Source organism: Hippopotamus amphibius, chromosome 3 (assembly GCF_030028045.1).
Source record: "Hippopotamus amphibius kiboko isolate mHipAmp2 chromosome 3, mHipAmp2.hap2, whole genome shotgun sequence".
In the NCBI taxonomy this organism is placed as follows: Eukaryota; Metazoa; Chordata; class Mammalia; order Artiodactyla; family Hippopotamidae; genus Hippopotamus; species Hippopotamus amphibius.
This window is the reverse complement of record NC_080188.1, coordinates 173,364,297-173,378,022: the sequence shown is the minus strand read 5'-3', so window position 1 is coordinate 173,378,022 and position 13,726 is coordinate 173,364,297. Positions and strand designations below refer to the sequence as shown.

The window sequence follows — 13,726 nt, the reverse complement described above, 5'->3', positions numbered from 1 at the left end:
GCATTGGAGAGCAGTAAAAAGTGTATACTCTGGCTCCAATACTTACCTGCCTTACGGCCTTGGGAAAGTTACTTAAGATTTCTGAGTTTCCTCGCCTGCAAAATGTAGGTATTAATAGTATCTAGCATTGACATATATACACCACCATGTGTAAAATGGATGGCTTGTGGGAAGCTGCTGCATAGCACAGGGAGATCAGCTCGGTGCTTGGTGATGACCTAGAGGGGTGGGATAGGGAGGGTGGGGGTGAGGTTCAAGAGGGAGGGGATATAGGTATACATATAGCTGATTCAATTTGTTGTACGGCAGAAACTAACACAACATTGTAAAGCGATTATAATCCAATAAAGATGGAAAAAAACAACAACCCAGTAGCTGTTCACAGGCTTGTTGGGAGAATCACACACAAGAAGCCATGTCAAAGTGATGAGATGGTGCCTGGCACATGATAAGAAATCAATCAATGTTACTTGCTATTAAAAACAATGTCTTCAGCGACAAGCCTCACATAAAATGGTAAAACCTCTTAGAGAAAGTTCAGTTTCAAAGATAGCGTGTTGTAATGTATACAGAAATTGAAATATAATGTTGTACACATGAAACATATATTATAAACCAATGTTACCTCAAAAATAAAACCCGTAGGAAAAAAAGAATGCACGATATGAACTCAAAACATGTTTTCTTGCTACCCTACAATGCCGTCAAGAGAAAGCAACTGGGAAAGGATAATATCGGTGGCACGTGTGGCTCTGTTTCAGTGTCTAAGAACAGTGACGATAGCCAGGGAGCACCAGTACTGTGAAGCATTTACCAGGTATGTTCCAGGTCTTGTGCTAAGTGCTTCCGAAAGCATTTTCTCATTTAATCTTCAGGCAGCTTGTGTTAGTTTTTACGCTACTGTCTCTCAGCTCAAACCCACCTGCTTGTCCTCTGCTTTGTGATGCTGCTGTTGGAACACTGCAAACTGCACTTCCTTTTTGTCAGTTTCATGTTAGGTTTTGTCAATAGGGGCCACTAGAGGGCGGTAGGAAGAAAGGAGGATGGGATGGTTCCTTCTGGTTTGCTCACCGTTGATGTCAGCATCATCCTGCCGATGGCTCTTGACCATGACAGCAGCAGTGGGTCCTAGTCTCTGTCATCTTTGTGCCCTTGAAGGACCAGCTCTGTTATGTTCTCACAAAGAAGCTCATCTCCAAGAAAATGGCCTCTTCCCGGGGAAACCTATTTTCTGTTTCCTCCCTTTGTTCTCCGAGTCCAAGAGGGGTGGCTGCTCCCTGAAGTTATTCACACTCTGTGTTATCTCAGTGTCTCGAATATTTTTGCTTTTTTTGCTCCTCCAATATCTTTTAACCAATTCCCTATATTAAATTCTCTCTGTAGAAATCTTGACTGGATCTTAACTGACACACTATCCAAGAGGCAGAAACAGATGGAGACTTTGAAATCCTTTGTTTCATGCCACCAAAGATACCAAATTAACACCATTAAGACTGTCTTAAAATACAGATTTAGAAGTGAAAAATGATAGTTCAAAAAACATAAATAAAATGCTGTGAAAGTGATCATGTAGTAATGGGGCCAGAGATCTCAGAAATGTGGTTTTTGTTCTCACTGTATTTCCATTATCAATGTACAATGAACCTATATTCACTTTCATATATGTCACAAGTTATGTGACATATTATACTATATTATATTATAGTGCATCCATAAATGATTTTCCCAGAGAGTCCTGATTTTAGATATTCTGTGGCTATTCTTTTTTCTATAAATTAGGGAAGACAAATGCATGGCACACATCTTGTCATTCAGCATTTCCATATCCTTGTTTGGCATTCATCACTCATCTCACCACTCCTTCTGGCCAGATAAGACCCAGCCTCAGAATCCTTTTCAAATCACAGGCAGCCACTTACACTTGATCAAATTTAGCACTCAAGTGAAAACCCATTTGCCATCCTTGCAATCAATCTTCGAGTTTCTGGAAATTTCTTTACCTTTGGCATCAAAATTCATCCTCCAGCTTGTCATTCAGACCCTAAAGAGTTATGAAATTTTTATGCCAGATGATATGTAATAATTTTTAGTTTAAAGTATTCGTTAAGACCCAGTTAGGAAAGCAGAACACATTTTAGATAATTCAATAGAGAAAACTCAAAATGGGAAAACAATTAGAAAGGCTTTGGAATAACAGAAAGGGCATGTGAAAAATTGTGGGCCAACCCAAAGAGTGGCAACAGCAGGAAGCTCCTGCTTGGAGGAGATAAGATCCTGTTACTGAAAATCAGGACTTGGAGCTACCTAAAGGGAGCCAAAAGCATGGCAGGAATTTGCTGGAGGAGTTCTGAGGCCAGAGAGGCAGCTGGAATCACAAAGAAGATGCTGAAGATACCATCCAATCAGAGAGAGGAAGAAATACACTGCCTTCCTCCCTCTCCCTGTCCTCCAATCTTGCACAAATGCCTGCCATTGTCCCACGGGCTGGAAGCCTGTTGGCAAGGGTGTCTGGAAAATGCAGCTGGCAAGAGCCAGCTCTCTGTGACACAGAGCAGAGCAGCAGAAGGCTGGGGAATGGATCTGAGGACAAGGAGGCAGTTGGCTTTTGAGGAGTATGTGCATTACCAAGTTATACTCAACAGTCCCTGGGGCAGAAGGGCAGTGAAGGCATGTTCAACCTTGTCTTATCAACAAGCTCTTAGGTCCTGGGACATTGCAAGGATATGGCAGGAGACAGTTTCATCTCTAAGCCAGTAGGTCACAGAATACTGTCTGACTCATTGGACAGCAAAGGGCTCTGGGTCACCTGATATTTGAATCCTTCCGAATAAAGGAAGTTGCTCCTAATTATTAAGCACAGAATATGACTGAGGTTTTCCTCCTGGAGTAGGTAATAAGAAATCAATTACACTAATTTGCAGCCCCATGTGAACAGATGTATTCATAAACTCTAAGAAAAGGCAGTTTTGGTGAAGAAACAAGATATCAAAACTGTCCGTCCCTACAGGAATCAATTCAATTACAGCACACACTGCAAAGCCCTAGCACAAAGAGGGGTTTCTCCCCGTCACTTTGGAATACTGCAGACATGAGACAAATCCTGGAGCCCTACATGTATCAAGAGAAATTGTCAGCTGTTCTATATAACGGTGAGGTTTCAGTTGACATGAAGCTGCTCATTCATTGGTTCAGCTGAAATGACAATGAAATAGGAAGTGGTGATGGAAACAGGGTTGGGAGCCAGTAGGCTATCAAAATCAGGCTGGGTTTTGGATCAACACATCAAGCTATGCTGTCCTGAAGGGCAGGAGGCTTTTGTTTCCCAAGTATCGAGTGTCACCATGGATGTATACAGAACACAGAGAACAGGGCAAAAGAACCATTAAAGGCCAGTACAAGGCTGTGTTCAACAGATAGAGCTGGAGTCACAGTCTTGCTTGGCTCTGCACTATCCTCACGTGACAGACCAAAAACAAGCCAAACAAACCCCAAATCAAGCCAAACAAGCCAACAAGCTTGGAAACAAGCTGTGCATCCTGAGTTGTTTTCCTGATCATGCTAGGTTTGCATTGATCCAGTCACATTCTCTTTTATGGTCTGACATAGGGTAACCAGCCAGCAATTTGCAAAAATCTCAGTGGGAGTTATTCTGTTTCCAGAGAAGTCGATGAGAAGCCAACTCATGAAGGGTGGAGGCAGGATGGTGGAATGGTTAGAGTCACGCAGCTTTTGGTTGAGATGCCTTACTTCCACTTCACTGGGAACTCGGGCGAGTTATTTAAAATCTCTGAGATTTTGCTTCCTCTTTCCTAAGAGTATCCGGTTCACAGGACTGCTATGACGATTGAGGATGAGTATGCAGTTGAAGTGTTCAGCATGGTGCCTGGCGCTCTTTAAGTGTGGGATGTACACATTCACAACCAGGAAGTTTCAAACGCAAAGGGACAGAAAAGCAAAATAATTATGAGAAACCTTTTCCTTCTAATATTCCTATTTTATCCCAAATTGTGTTCTCCTTTGTCTCTTTGTTTTTCTTTTGCTGGCCCTGTAACAACTGTCCCCCTTCCCAGGGTTTCCACTAAGTTCCTGAGGTTCACTCTCTGAGAGGTATTGGGGTGATGTATCCACCCTTCTTTTTTGCTCTCGTCTGTTGCAGCAGAGACTCACCCTATGGGTGAGAGGGACGTTATGCTTATGTAGTCCAGGCTGGGTAAAGTCATCTCTCCTTCTCATGAGGAATTCACACCCGAGACAGGAACTACTTAGCTACTCCATCACTGGGTGGGTGGAAGAGACACCATTGACCCCTTATCAGATCCCCTTTATTTAGCAGACTGATCCTTATAGTGGTTTAAAACAATAACCATTTTATTGTGTTGCATAATTTTCAGGGCCAGGAATTCAGGCAGGCTTTGGCAGGTGATTTTTCTCTTCCATGTGACGCTGACGGAGGGACGGGTCTCGAGGGGCCAAGTTAGCTCCATTCACGTGTCTGGTGCCTCAGCTGGAATGTCTGGAAGGCTGGGCTCAGCTGGATGGTGGCCCAGAGCACTTACACGTGACTTCTCCAGCATGCTGGCCCCAGTACGGTGGCCTCAGATTTCTGCTCCAAGAGTAAGAGTTTCAGAGAAAAAGGCAGAAGCCCCAAGGCCTTTTACAACTCAGACTTGGAAGTCAGAGAGTTTCACTTCCAACCTCATCTATTGGTCGAAACAGTCATAAACTTGCCCAGATTCAAAAACAGAGGCAGTAGAACGCCCTTCTAGTGGGGAGGGGTGTCAAAGAATGTATGACCATCTTTTAAAACCGCCAGTCTTCATCTTCTTTTAATAATTCCCACTTGCGTGCATGGACCAGAACGCTCACGGTTATTTTTCAAGAGGGCCAGCTAGTGCCCAGGCCCTTCATATCTGGCTATTGAAGAATTTAAAGGGAATCACGTGTTGGTGGCAGCACAGATAACATCTATTTAAAGTAACATTGGAGCCAGGGGGCAAAAAGATTGAGGGTTTTGAGCCACATTCATAATAGCCAGCCTCTCCCAAATGCCTCCACAGAAGGTGAGATGAGAACGTGTCAGGCAGGCCCTTCTGCAGCATGATCCTTAGACGCCCATCCTATGAATTTCAGCAACTCCCACAGGGTCCTGATGTCTCTGTCATCACTCTCATCACCCTTGTAATGACGGGTTCAATGTCTAAGTTTCCCTATAAAATGCCACGCTCAGTGATGGAGACCAAGGTTGTCCGGTCAGCCAGTGTATATCCCCCTCACCATGCACAGTGTCTGAAATACAGCACATGTGTAATAAAGACATTTCATTGGCTAATTACTTGGAGATGAAAAGAAAGAAGAAAGAAGATGAGAATCGCTAGTACTTAACAATAAGCTTATAATTTGCTGTGAATAATTGAACATTTTTCCTATTTAAGATGAAGGGCTGTAAGGCCTATCAATAGACTCTAAAGTGTAACATTTAAAGCTTTAATAATTCAGTTGGTACAACCAGATCACTCCGATTATTAAAAGACACAGGGAAGATCCACACACCCGACACTTACTAACAGCTTTGTTTATTATTTAGTTGATTATTCCATTTGTATAATCGTACAATGATTCTTGTTTAAACAATACTGCTATACCTGAAGTTGGTCACACTATAGTCTCCCTTCCTTCTATCATAGTGAAGTGGTTTCTTTCACGTCCAGTTTTTTAATAGAACATTTCGAACATCAAGAAGTGCAATTAACTGAAAGTAACGAACCGACCAAACTCCATGGGAAACTACTGCACACTCAGTTAAAGGCCTAGCACTATTAGGGTGGGCCAGGCCCACTCAAGAGGAAACACCAGTGGCCTCGTGGGAGCCCGGGGCTGGCAGAGCGATGGTGAGTACAAGCGACTCCCTGAGGACCTGTTTGGCAGCTTGGAAAGTTGAGGTTTAATACTGGCCCCGTGGGTCACCCTTCTAGTCAGAATGGTTTCTTCCAGTCAAACCCATGTGGGGCAGTGTCGTCGGGGTGTGACTGAGGGTGCCTTCCTCGGGCAAAATCCTCACGTGAAATCCTCAGGGGGCCTGAACGCTCTCTCCTGCTCCAGTCATATAGGACTTATTTTTAACTTGAAAGGAGGTGGGACCCAGGCATAGGGGTAGTGTGATGGTGTGTATGTGTGTGTTTAGAGTGTGTGTTTATCATTTGTGTATATAATGTGTGTGTCTATAGTGTTGTGAATAGTGTGTGTATATACTGTATATTTATAATGTGTCTGTAGTGTGTATATACTGTGTGTGTACACTCTGTGTAGTGGGTATAGGGTGTGTGCTGCGTGTGTACAGTGCGTATGTAGTATGTGTGTACACACTCTGGGTGTAGAGTGTGTGTATGTGTAGTGGGGACATCTGTGCCTGCGTGTAGTCTGAAGTGTGTGTGTATAGTGTGTGTGTGCCTACATGCAGTGTGCATAGTATAAGTGTAGCGTGTGGGCAGTCTGTGTGTATATAGTGTGTGTGCCTATAGTTTGTATTTGTGCAGTGTGTAAATAATGTGTGTAGTCTGAAGTGTCTGTGTGTAGTGTGCATATATGTATATGCAGTGTGCATGTACTGTGTGTATATACTCTGTGCAGAGTGTGTACAGTGTGTGTGTAGTGTGTGCACATATAGTGTGTGTGTTGGGTGTGTAGTGTGTGTATACTGTGTAGAGTGTGTGTTGTGTGTGTAGTGTGTGCGTGTGTATATACTGTGCAGAGTGTGTAGGGTGTGTGTAGTGTGTATATATGTATGTGCACAGTGTGTGTGTAGCGTGTGTATATACTCTGTCGAGTGTGTACTGTGTGTTGGGTGTGTAGTGTGTGCAATACTCTGTGTGTGTGTGTGTGTGTGTGTGTGGAGGGCACCGGGGACACTGAAGGAGGAAGAGGGTCGCGGAGGGAGAAGGAGAGGGCTGAGGAGGAAGGCTCGCAGGCAGGAGGAGCAGATGAAGACGAGGAGGGACCTGGTGGGGAGACAGGAGGAGGGAGGGAAAGCGTGAGCCTGCTTGATTTTAATAACACGGAAGGAAGGACAAGGACGGGTGTCCCTGGCCCCCTCCCTGGCCCAAGGTCCTGGTTCTCTGCTGCATGGACCCCGTTTTCTGTGCAAACTTGAATAAAGGACAAGAGACACAGTAGCAGCAGCAAAACCAGCTCTTCTCAAGCCCCTCCCCCCCCGCCACTGGCTGGAGTCGAGCTGCAGCCTCCTGTACCCCTTCCTCTCCAGTCAAGGTGACACACTGGCCCCTGAGGCTTTTCACCTGCTGCCTGGCATTGACCCCAGGCGGGTCTCAGAGTTTTCTGCCAGCCTTCACACTGGAACTGAAGGGGGTGCATTCCAAAAAGGCAACATAAAACCTTTCCATCTTTCTGCGGAAAGATGCAGAGAGGGGCGTGAGGTCACCTGTGCTTGCAGCCCTGCCACAGGCTTGCTTGCTCCCAGGCACCGGCGGGGAAGGCTTGTGCCGCAGACCCGTGGTCCCAAAGGGTGTCCAGCTGCAAGGTTAGGATGCACTGTGCCCCTCCCCGCCACTGCACTGTCCTGCAGGCATGTCTGTGCCACAGAGGCAGCGGCTGGGGAGAGCTGCGCACCCCAGAAATACGGAGAGCGCAGCTGAGGAGGGCGAGGGGTTAAAATCCTGTGCTCTGGAGTCCCGCAGCCTGAATTCATAGAGGAGCTCAGGAGGTAAGAAACGAGCTGTTGTGAGAATTCAGTGATGTATAAAGGGCTTAGAGCAGCGTCTGGCACACAGTAAGCACTCAATAAAGGAGCTCTGTCATTCTAACCATTTAGAAACAAATCAATAGGGCTCATTGACAGGCCTTATAGATTCTGCATGTCCTTCCTGACCTTTCCCTTGTGTTTCCACATGAGGAGCCCTGGTCAAAGGCAGGGTGGCTCAAAGTGTGTGTTCAGGCCTCTGAGGTGTGTGGGGACCGTGAAGGCCATGCTGGTCCACAGGGCCCTGCAGTGCTCTTTCGGAGAGGCTGGGTTTCCCATTGGCCAGACCCCCACTTGTGCTGGGGCAGCAACAATGGCCCGGCCCTTACCTGTGATCAGGGGAGCTCACCTACACAGAATCTCCGCTGCTCCTGGCAACTAGATAGGGGGTGAAAATGGTGGACTCCTCATCTAGAGAAATGGTTTGCAAAACCAGCAACATAACGAAGCAAATTTGGCAAAGGGGAGATCGGACGGAAGTGTTTTGTGATGGGTAATAACTTCAGTTGACTAAACACTGACATGGAGGTCCTGACCCCTCCTGACAGAGCAGACATCGGCCAGGACTGATCTGTGCAGGGGAAGTGGCGCGGACATCACAGAGAATCCAGGCGTGCGATGTGCACTGCTGGTCTGGAGAAGTTCACCCTGGAGGCACAGGAGTTTTTTAAAAGAAGAAACTCCATTTGTTTTTCTAGAATGTGGACGGCTAACTGGACTCCCAGGTAGACTGCTCTGCAGGTGCATTTGACAAGTCGCGTTTTGTAGCCTCTTAAAGATCGTATTGTTCAGAGGAGAAGGCAAAGTTCTTCTGGAGGGAGATTTAATTCCAGTCCTGTCTGAAAATGGGGGAGGACCTAAAAAATCCAGAAGGCCCACGGGGGCCCATAACAGAGGCTGAGTTCACCTTCAAGGTGTGAAGATAGCAATCGGAAGGCCGGGGGGATCCGTGAGACCTACACAGGGGCCACCTTCCCAGTTTTCTTGCCGTCGTTCTCTGTGAGCAGAGCTTAGGCTCCTAGCGTGAGAGCTTCCCGAGGACACCTGAGGCTGGCACCTGAGACCACTCTAACAACTTTCTGGCCTCATCTCTGTCCCCAGTTGCAGGGGACTTAGGGACTCAGTGAGCACAGGGTGCGCCAGCCTGATGGCCCTTTCGTGATAAGTGTGGCAGAACTCAAGCATTCTGATGAACCCCTTAGACAAAAAATGAGCAAAACAAACTAACCGCAAAACAAGCTCCAAAGTAATCCCCTAAGGAGAAATGTATGAAGCCCTGGCTAGCAGGTTTACTGATCACGCAGATGGAGAACATGACACCAAAGAAGTTCTGCAGGGATCAAGGAGCACCTTCTCCCTGGTTCAGATGTTGCCTGTGGAGGTTTGAATGTTCCATTAAAAAATATTAAAAATCTACACACCAACCCAGACGTTCCCCTCCTCTCTCCCGCTTCCTTTCGGCAGCGGTTCCCTGGCATCGTGGCACTAGATGTCTTTGCTGTCCCCATAATCATTGTAGGGGATGCTCAGGGTTTGCTCCTCACACGTCTTCCTAAGGTCCCGGCTGAGCTCTGACCAGTCAAGTCCGTAGGGCTTGATCTCGCTGTAGCGGCAGCCCAGGTACTTGAGGGAGCTGCGTCGTAAGCTTATCTTGGGTTCCTGAAGGAGTCCATTGCACCAATTGCTGAGATCCCCGAGCTGAGAAAGGATGAGGCCAGCTTTCCTATGGATCAAGCATGGAGGATGCTTAGGTTAGAAAGAAGAGAAGGCAGGAAGGGCAAATAGTGTGAAACTTTAAACGTCCGGAGGGCAGAGCCCAGTTTGTTCTGCCCACTGTTCCACGGTTGGCACTCAGAACAGCGGGAACCTCCATAAATACTTGTCAAGAAAATGAATGAGTGAATGAAATAATTAATAAGGATGGATGAACAAATTAGGGCACCAAAATGAAACAAAGCTCAATAAGGACACATAAAGAAGAGAAAATGACTAACGCTTTAGTGGGAATTTATGCCCTTTTAAAATCATAGAGTTGTCAGTTTCAAAAGACAAATCAGATCAATTTACTTTAAAGCCGGTAATTTATCACCATTAAGTGACAAATAATATGTTTGACTTGATAGTTCCGTTTTCAAGGCTATTTCTGAACTGAGTAGAAGCAACCAATATATTGCACTTTGGGGGATATCAAGTGTAACTAATGATGCCTCTATGAAGGTAATTATAGTATAATAAGGGCACGAACAATAATGCCCTCAGTGCATATTGACACAGGGTCATTCTTTGAGAAAATGCAGACTCTTGGTGGCTCACATCACCTAATTAACCCCCAGGTGAGCTCCTGCTCCGTTCTGCAATCTCCCTCGGAAAGTCAGGAGGCCAGTGCCATTGACACCCCGTCCAAAGAGTGGGAGGAAGAGGAGATGAGGAGAGAGCACCTGAACTGTTGCAGATTCCTGAGAGAATGGGACAGAGGAGGGCAAGGTCTCCGCAAGTTCACACACACTGGAAAGGAATGATCCCACTGGGCCAAGAATAGAGTGTGAGACCCCTGCACATAGCTGGGGGAAGCGGGCTGTCACCAGAGTCTAGCTCACCAGTGTATGACTTCTCTCTGGCATCCACTTCTGGCGTTAGAGATGGGATCACCTGATAGCCAGTTCTCAGCCCGCTCTGGCTTTGGCTCTGAATACTTAGGATGAGTGAAGTAACGGGGTTCCCCTCATTTAGCTGTGTATCCCTTCCTCAAAAAACCATGGGTGACCAGAGACCCATGAAGGAATAGTCTCTTATTCCAACAAGCCCAGGTGAGGCTGTAAAATCTGTTCTGGAAAGCTCAATGAACAGGACCCCTTGTAGTATTTACCAACTGCTGGGCTAACTTCACGTGTGAGGAAGCAGCTCTTTTCTAATTCAATGGACAATTCTTTCCAGAAACTGGAAGTTTCTGCACTGAGTTTAGAATGAACTCTCAAGAACAAGAAGCACATTCATGTCATGCCTCTTCTTCCATCCTGGCTACGAGCATCACAAGGGGTGAGCTCACTGCATTCCTAGGAGGGCAAGTGAGAGATGGTCAGGGATGACATCAGAGGCAAGGTGTTGAGCTGCAGCGGCAAAGTCAAGGGGCCAAGAGAGCGTGAGGTCATCAGGGGGCCAGTCATGTTTTCAATGGTGGGTCAGAGAAAATCAAACAAACACTCTGCCGGCTAAGTCACATCTCATGCAGATGGCCTCTCCTTTGCCCATCAGCCTCTGCCGTGTAGCCAAGCAGCCTTTCCAAAAGTCGTCAACAGGGACTTCGGTGGCCTTCCTCTTAATCTATCCTGCTGCTTGTCATTAGCTGCTGACACATTCTTGGGGGGTGGACGAGGGGGGAGAGAAAGAAGAGTGAAGGGCAGCGTTTGCATCATCTTGAAGAAATGGATAAGGGAACACGTCCTGGCCATCTTTCCAAACAAATGGATTTCATTAGCCCGTGCAGTTTCTGTGGCTGTTTTCACTGCCCACCTTAAAAAAATGATTAATTTGGGTCTGCCCTTGACCATCTCAGAGCCTTCTTCTTTCTTAAGAGCAATGCAACCAATGTTGTCCTCAAAGTATATCAGCCCACATGGAGGCCTCTGTGAATTTTAAAGAAATGGGATTTCACTGAAGCGAGGGAATCCTTGCTGCTTGCCTGCAGGATGTATGCACCTGCTGACCCTTTTGGATTCATTCTCACAACCAACTCCAAAGTGGGTTGACGTATCTCAAGGCAGGAGACTGGTTGTTTCCTGTGGCTCTCCTTGAGATCCATGACACTGAAAAGTAAAACTTTATTTTCCGCAAGCTAATGAAACTACAATTTCCCCCTCTGTCATATAGCCTTGAAAAACCAGTATTACACATGAAAGAGCCTCCTGGGAAGAGCGTTTTGAGAAGAGAGTGTCAAGCCAGCAGCAGGCCTTCTGTTACAGTGACATCCACATTTTTCCCCCTGCTCACTCTCTTCATTAACCAGTCTTCCTTCTGACTCTTGAGTTACAAGAGAGAAATTTTCACAACAATCCAAATTCCCTTGGAAATCCAGGTGATGTGTGCAGTGTTAGTGCTTTCACATCTCGACATTTATGTCCCCCGGCATCTGCACTCAATAAATGCCAGGAGGAAGGAGGAAGGGAGCAGGAGGGAAGGGGGGAGAGAGCTGGAGAGAGCAGATGGTAGGAATGAGTACTAATAAGGGCAGCAGTAATGGTACGGGATGGAGCAGGGAAGGTATTTCTTACCACAGATCTACTTTCCAACCCAGGGTTTGCTTTTTACCAAAATTGAGACAGAACAAATGAAAGGCCCTTTATATATTTCCCTCTGTGTCCTGTCCGTGGCTGTGACATCCATTTTCCTGCAAACAGCCAAGCTTTAAAAACTTTGGGAAATAATTTATGGAATTCAGAAAGATTCTTCCTGACCTTACACATAGAATCATTTTATTTTGGGAGGATAATCCTAAATTGTATCCTTTCTTCAAAAGTAAGAAAATAGGCAGGACATTATGTCCTAAATAACGGTTTTCTAGGAAAGTTTATAATTTCTGGTCATAAAAGGCACCCTGAGGCTGACTCTCCCTCCAGTTTAATCAGAGGTCAGACAAATGGGATGACTTCTGGGTGCTATTTTATTCACCCCTGCTGGCAGGAGAGCAAGAATTCTGAGTGCCACAGGGTACCACTGTACTGATTTTCTTCACTTATTTCCTTCCTTCCTTCCCTGCCCTATTTTTTTCCTTTATGAATTCCTGAATTTGGGGACATATAAGTTTGGGGATAATCCACGTGGAAAGCCTCTTCACTGTGTCTATCTGAAAATCCTAGGATTTCCAGAGAAATCTTCTCTTCTCAGAGCAGCAAGCAATACACAGCATGACGAATGGAACAAATGAAAGGTGCTGTCCCTACACATTCTTCCCATTCCTCTCTTTCCAAGAAATCTATCTGGGTTGTGTAACCTAAAGCAGGGGTACTGAGTATTAGGATGTTGTAGCCTCAGGGCCAGAGCAAGTTGGCAAATACCACATTATCCTAAGTTTGGCCAAATTAGATGTCAACGTGGGTCATTAGCTATCCCCACTCTGCCTTTCAAGAGAATGTGGAATCTAGCTCAAAATATGTCCGTATAATGCATATAACATACACAAATTTCATATGCAATAAATATTTTTGGATAACCTCGTCAATAAAATTCCTAATTTTCTTTCAAAAGATTAAGCTTTTGGCGCCTACAGATTAGCCTTTGGAATGCTGCGTCAGCATGATAAAGAGGGGGCAAAACAGCTCAAGGACAAAGGTGTTTTCAGAGTTCAGGAAATGCATTCATGACGTGACTACTTAAATACAGCTTATCCATAACTAATCTGTATGAACTGAGCTGTTCAAAAGCACAGGACTTATAGCACCTAAATTCACCCAGGATATCTGCAAATTCATGAGGTCTTTAAAAGAGACAATGAAGTTTATTGATTACCTGGGGCCTAATTCATCCTCACAGCGCCAGGTGAATTCTCCAAAACTCTCATAGTGCTGGTTATAGTGGTAGAGGACTCGATGGAGGGTGGGGGAACCCAGGTCCAGAAGGGTGTTGTAGGCAGTCTGCTGCTCCTTCCCACTGGTATAGCCATTGAAAAGATTGTAGATCTTGTCTGCTATTTCTGAGGAGGGAAGAAAAGGCAAATAAATAAGATTATATACATATGTATATAAACGATTATAAATACAGGTACATAGGTGTGTATAGGCATGTATATGCATGTATGTGTGTGCGTATATATACATGCATGCGTGTGTGTGTGTATAATATTAATCAAAGAATACTGAACCTAGAGCCTGGAGAAAGTGGTTTGAGTAATTTACTTTATTTCTGCCCCATCAGGTTTCAGTTTTCTCGTCTATAAAATGAAAGGCTTCAAATAGAATCTCTCTAAGGTCAATTTTAGTG

General features: G+C 45.5%; 1 protein-coding gene across 2 annotated transcripts in view; it reads right to left on the bottom strand.

Annotated features, from left to right (window-relative positions):
• Positions 1-9,238: 9,238 nt before the first annotated feature.
• ASTN1 (astrotactin 1) overlaps positions 9,239-13,726 on the bottom strand; it is a 299,335-nt gene continuing 294,847 nt past the window's right edge. For both annotated transcript variants that reach the window (XM_057727657.1, XM_057727658.1), the window contains exons 22-23: positions 13,256-13,439; positions 9,239-9,476 (exon numbers count right to left, since the gene is read on the bottom strand). In XM_057727657.1, coding sequence (XP_057583640.1) covers positions 9,239-9,476; positions 13,256-13,439 — 422 coding nt within the window. The remainder of the gene's footprint in view (positions 9,477-13,255; positions 13,440-13,726) is intronic.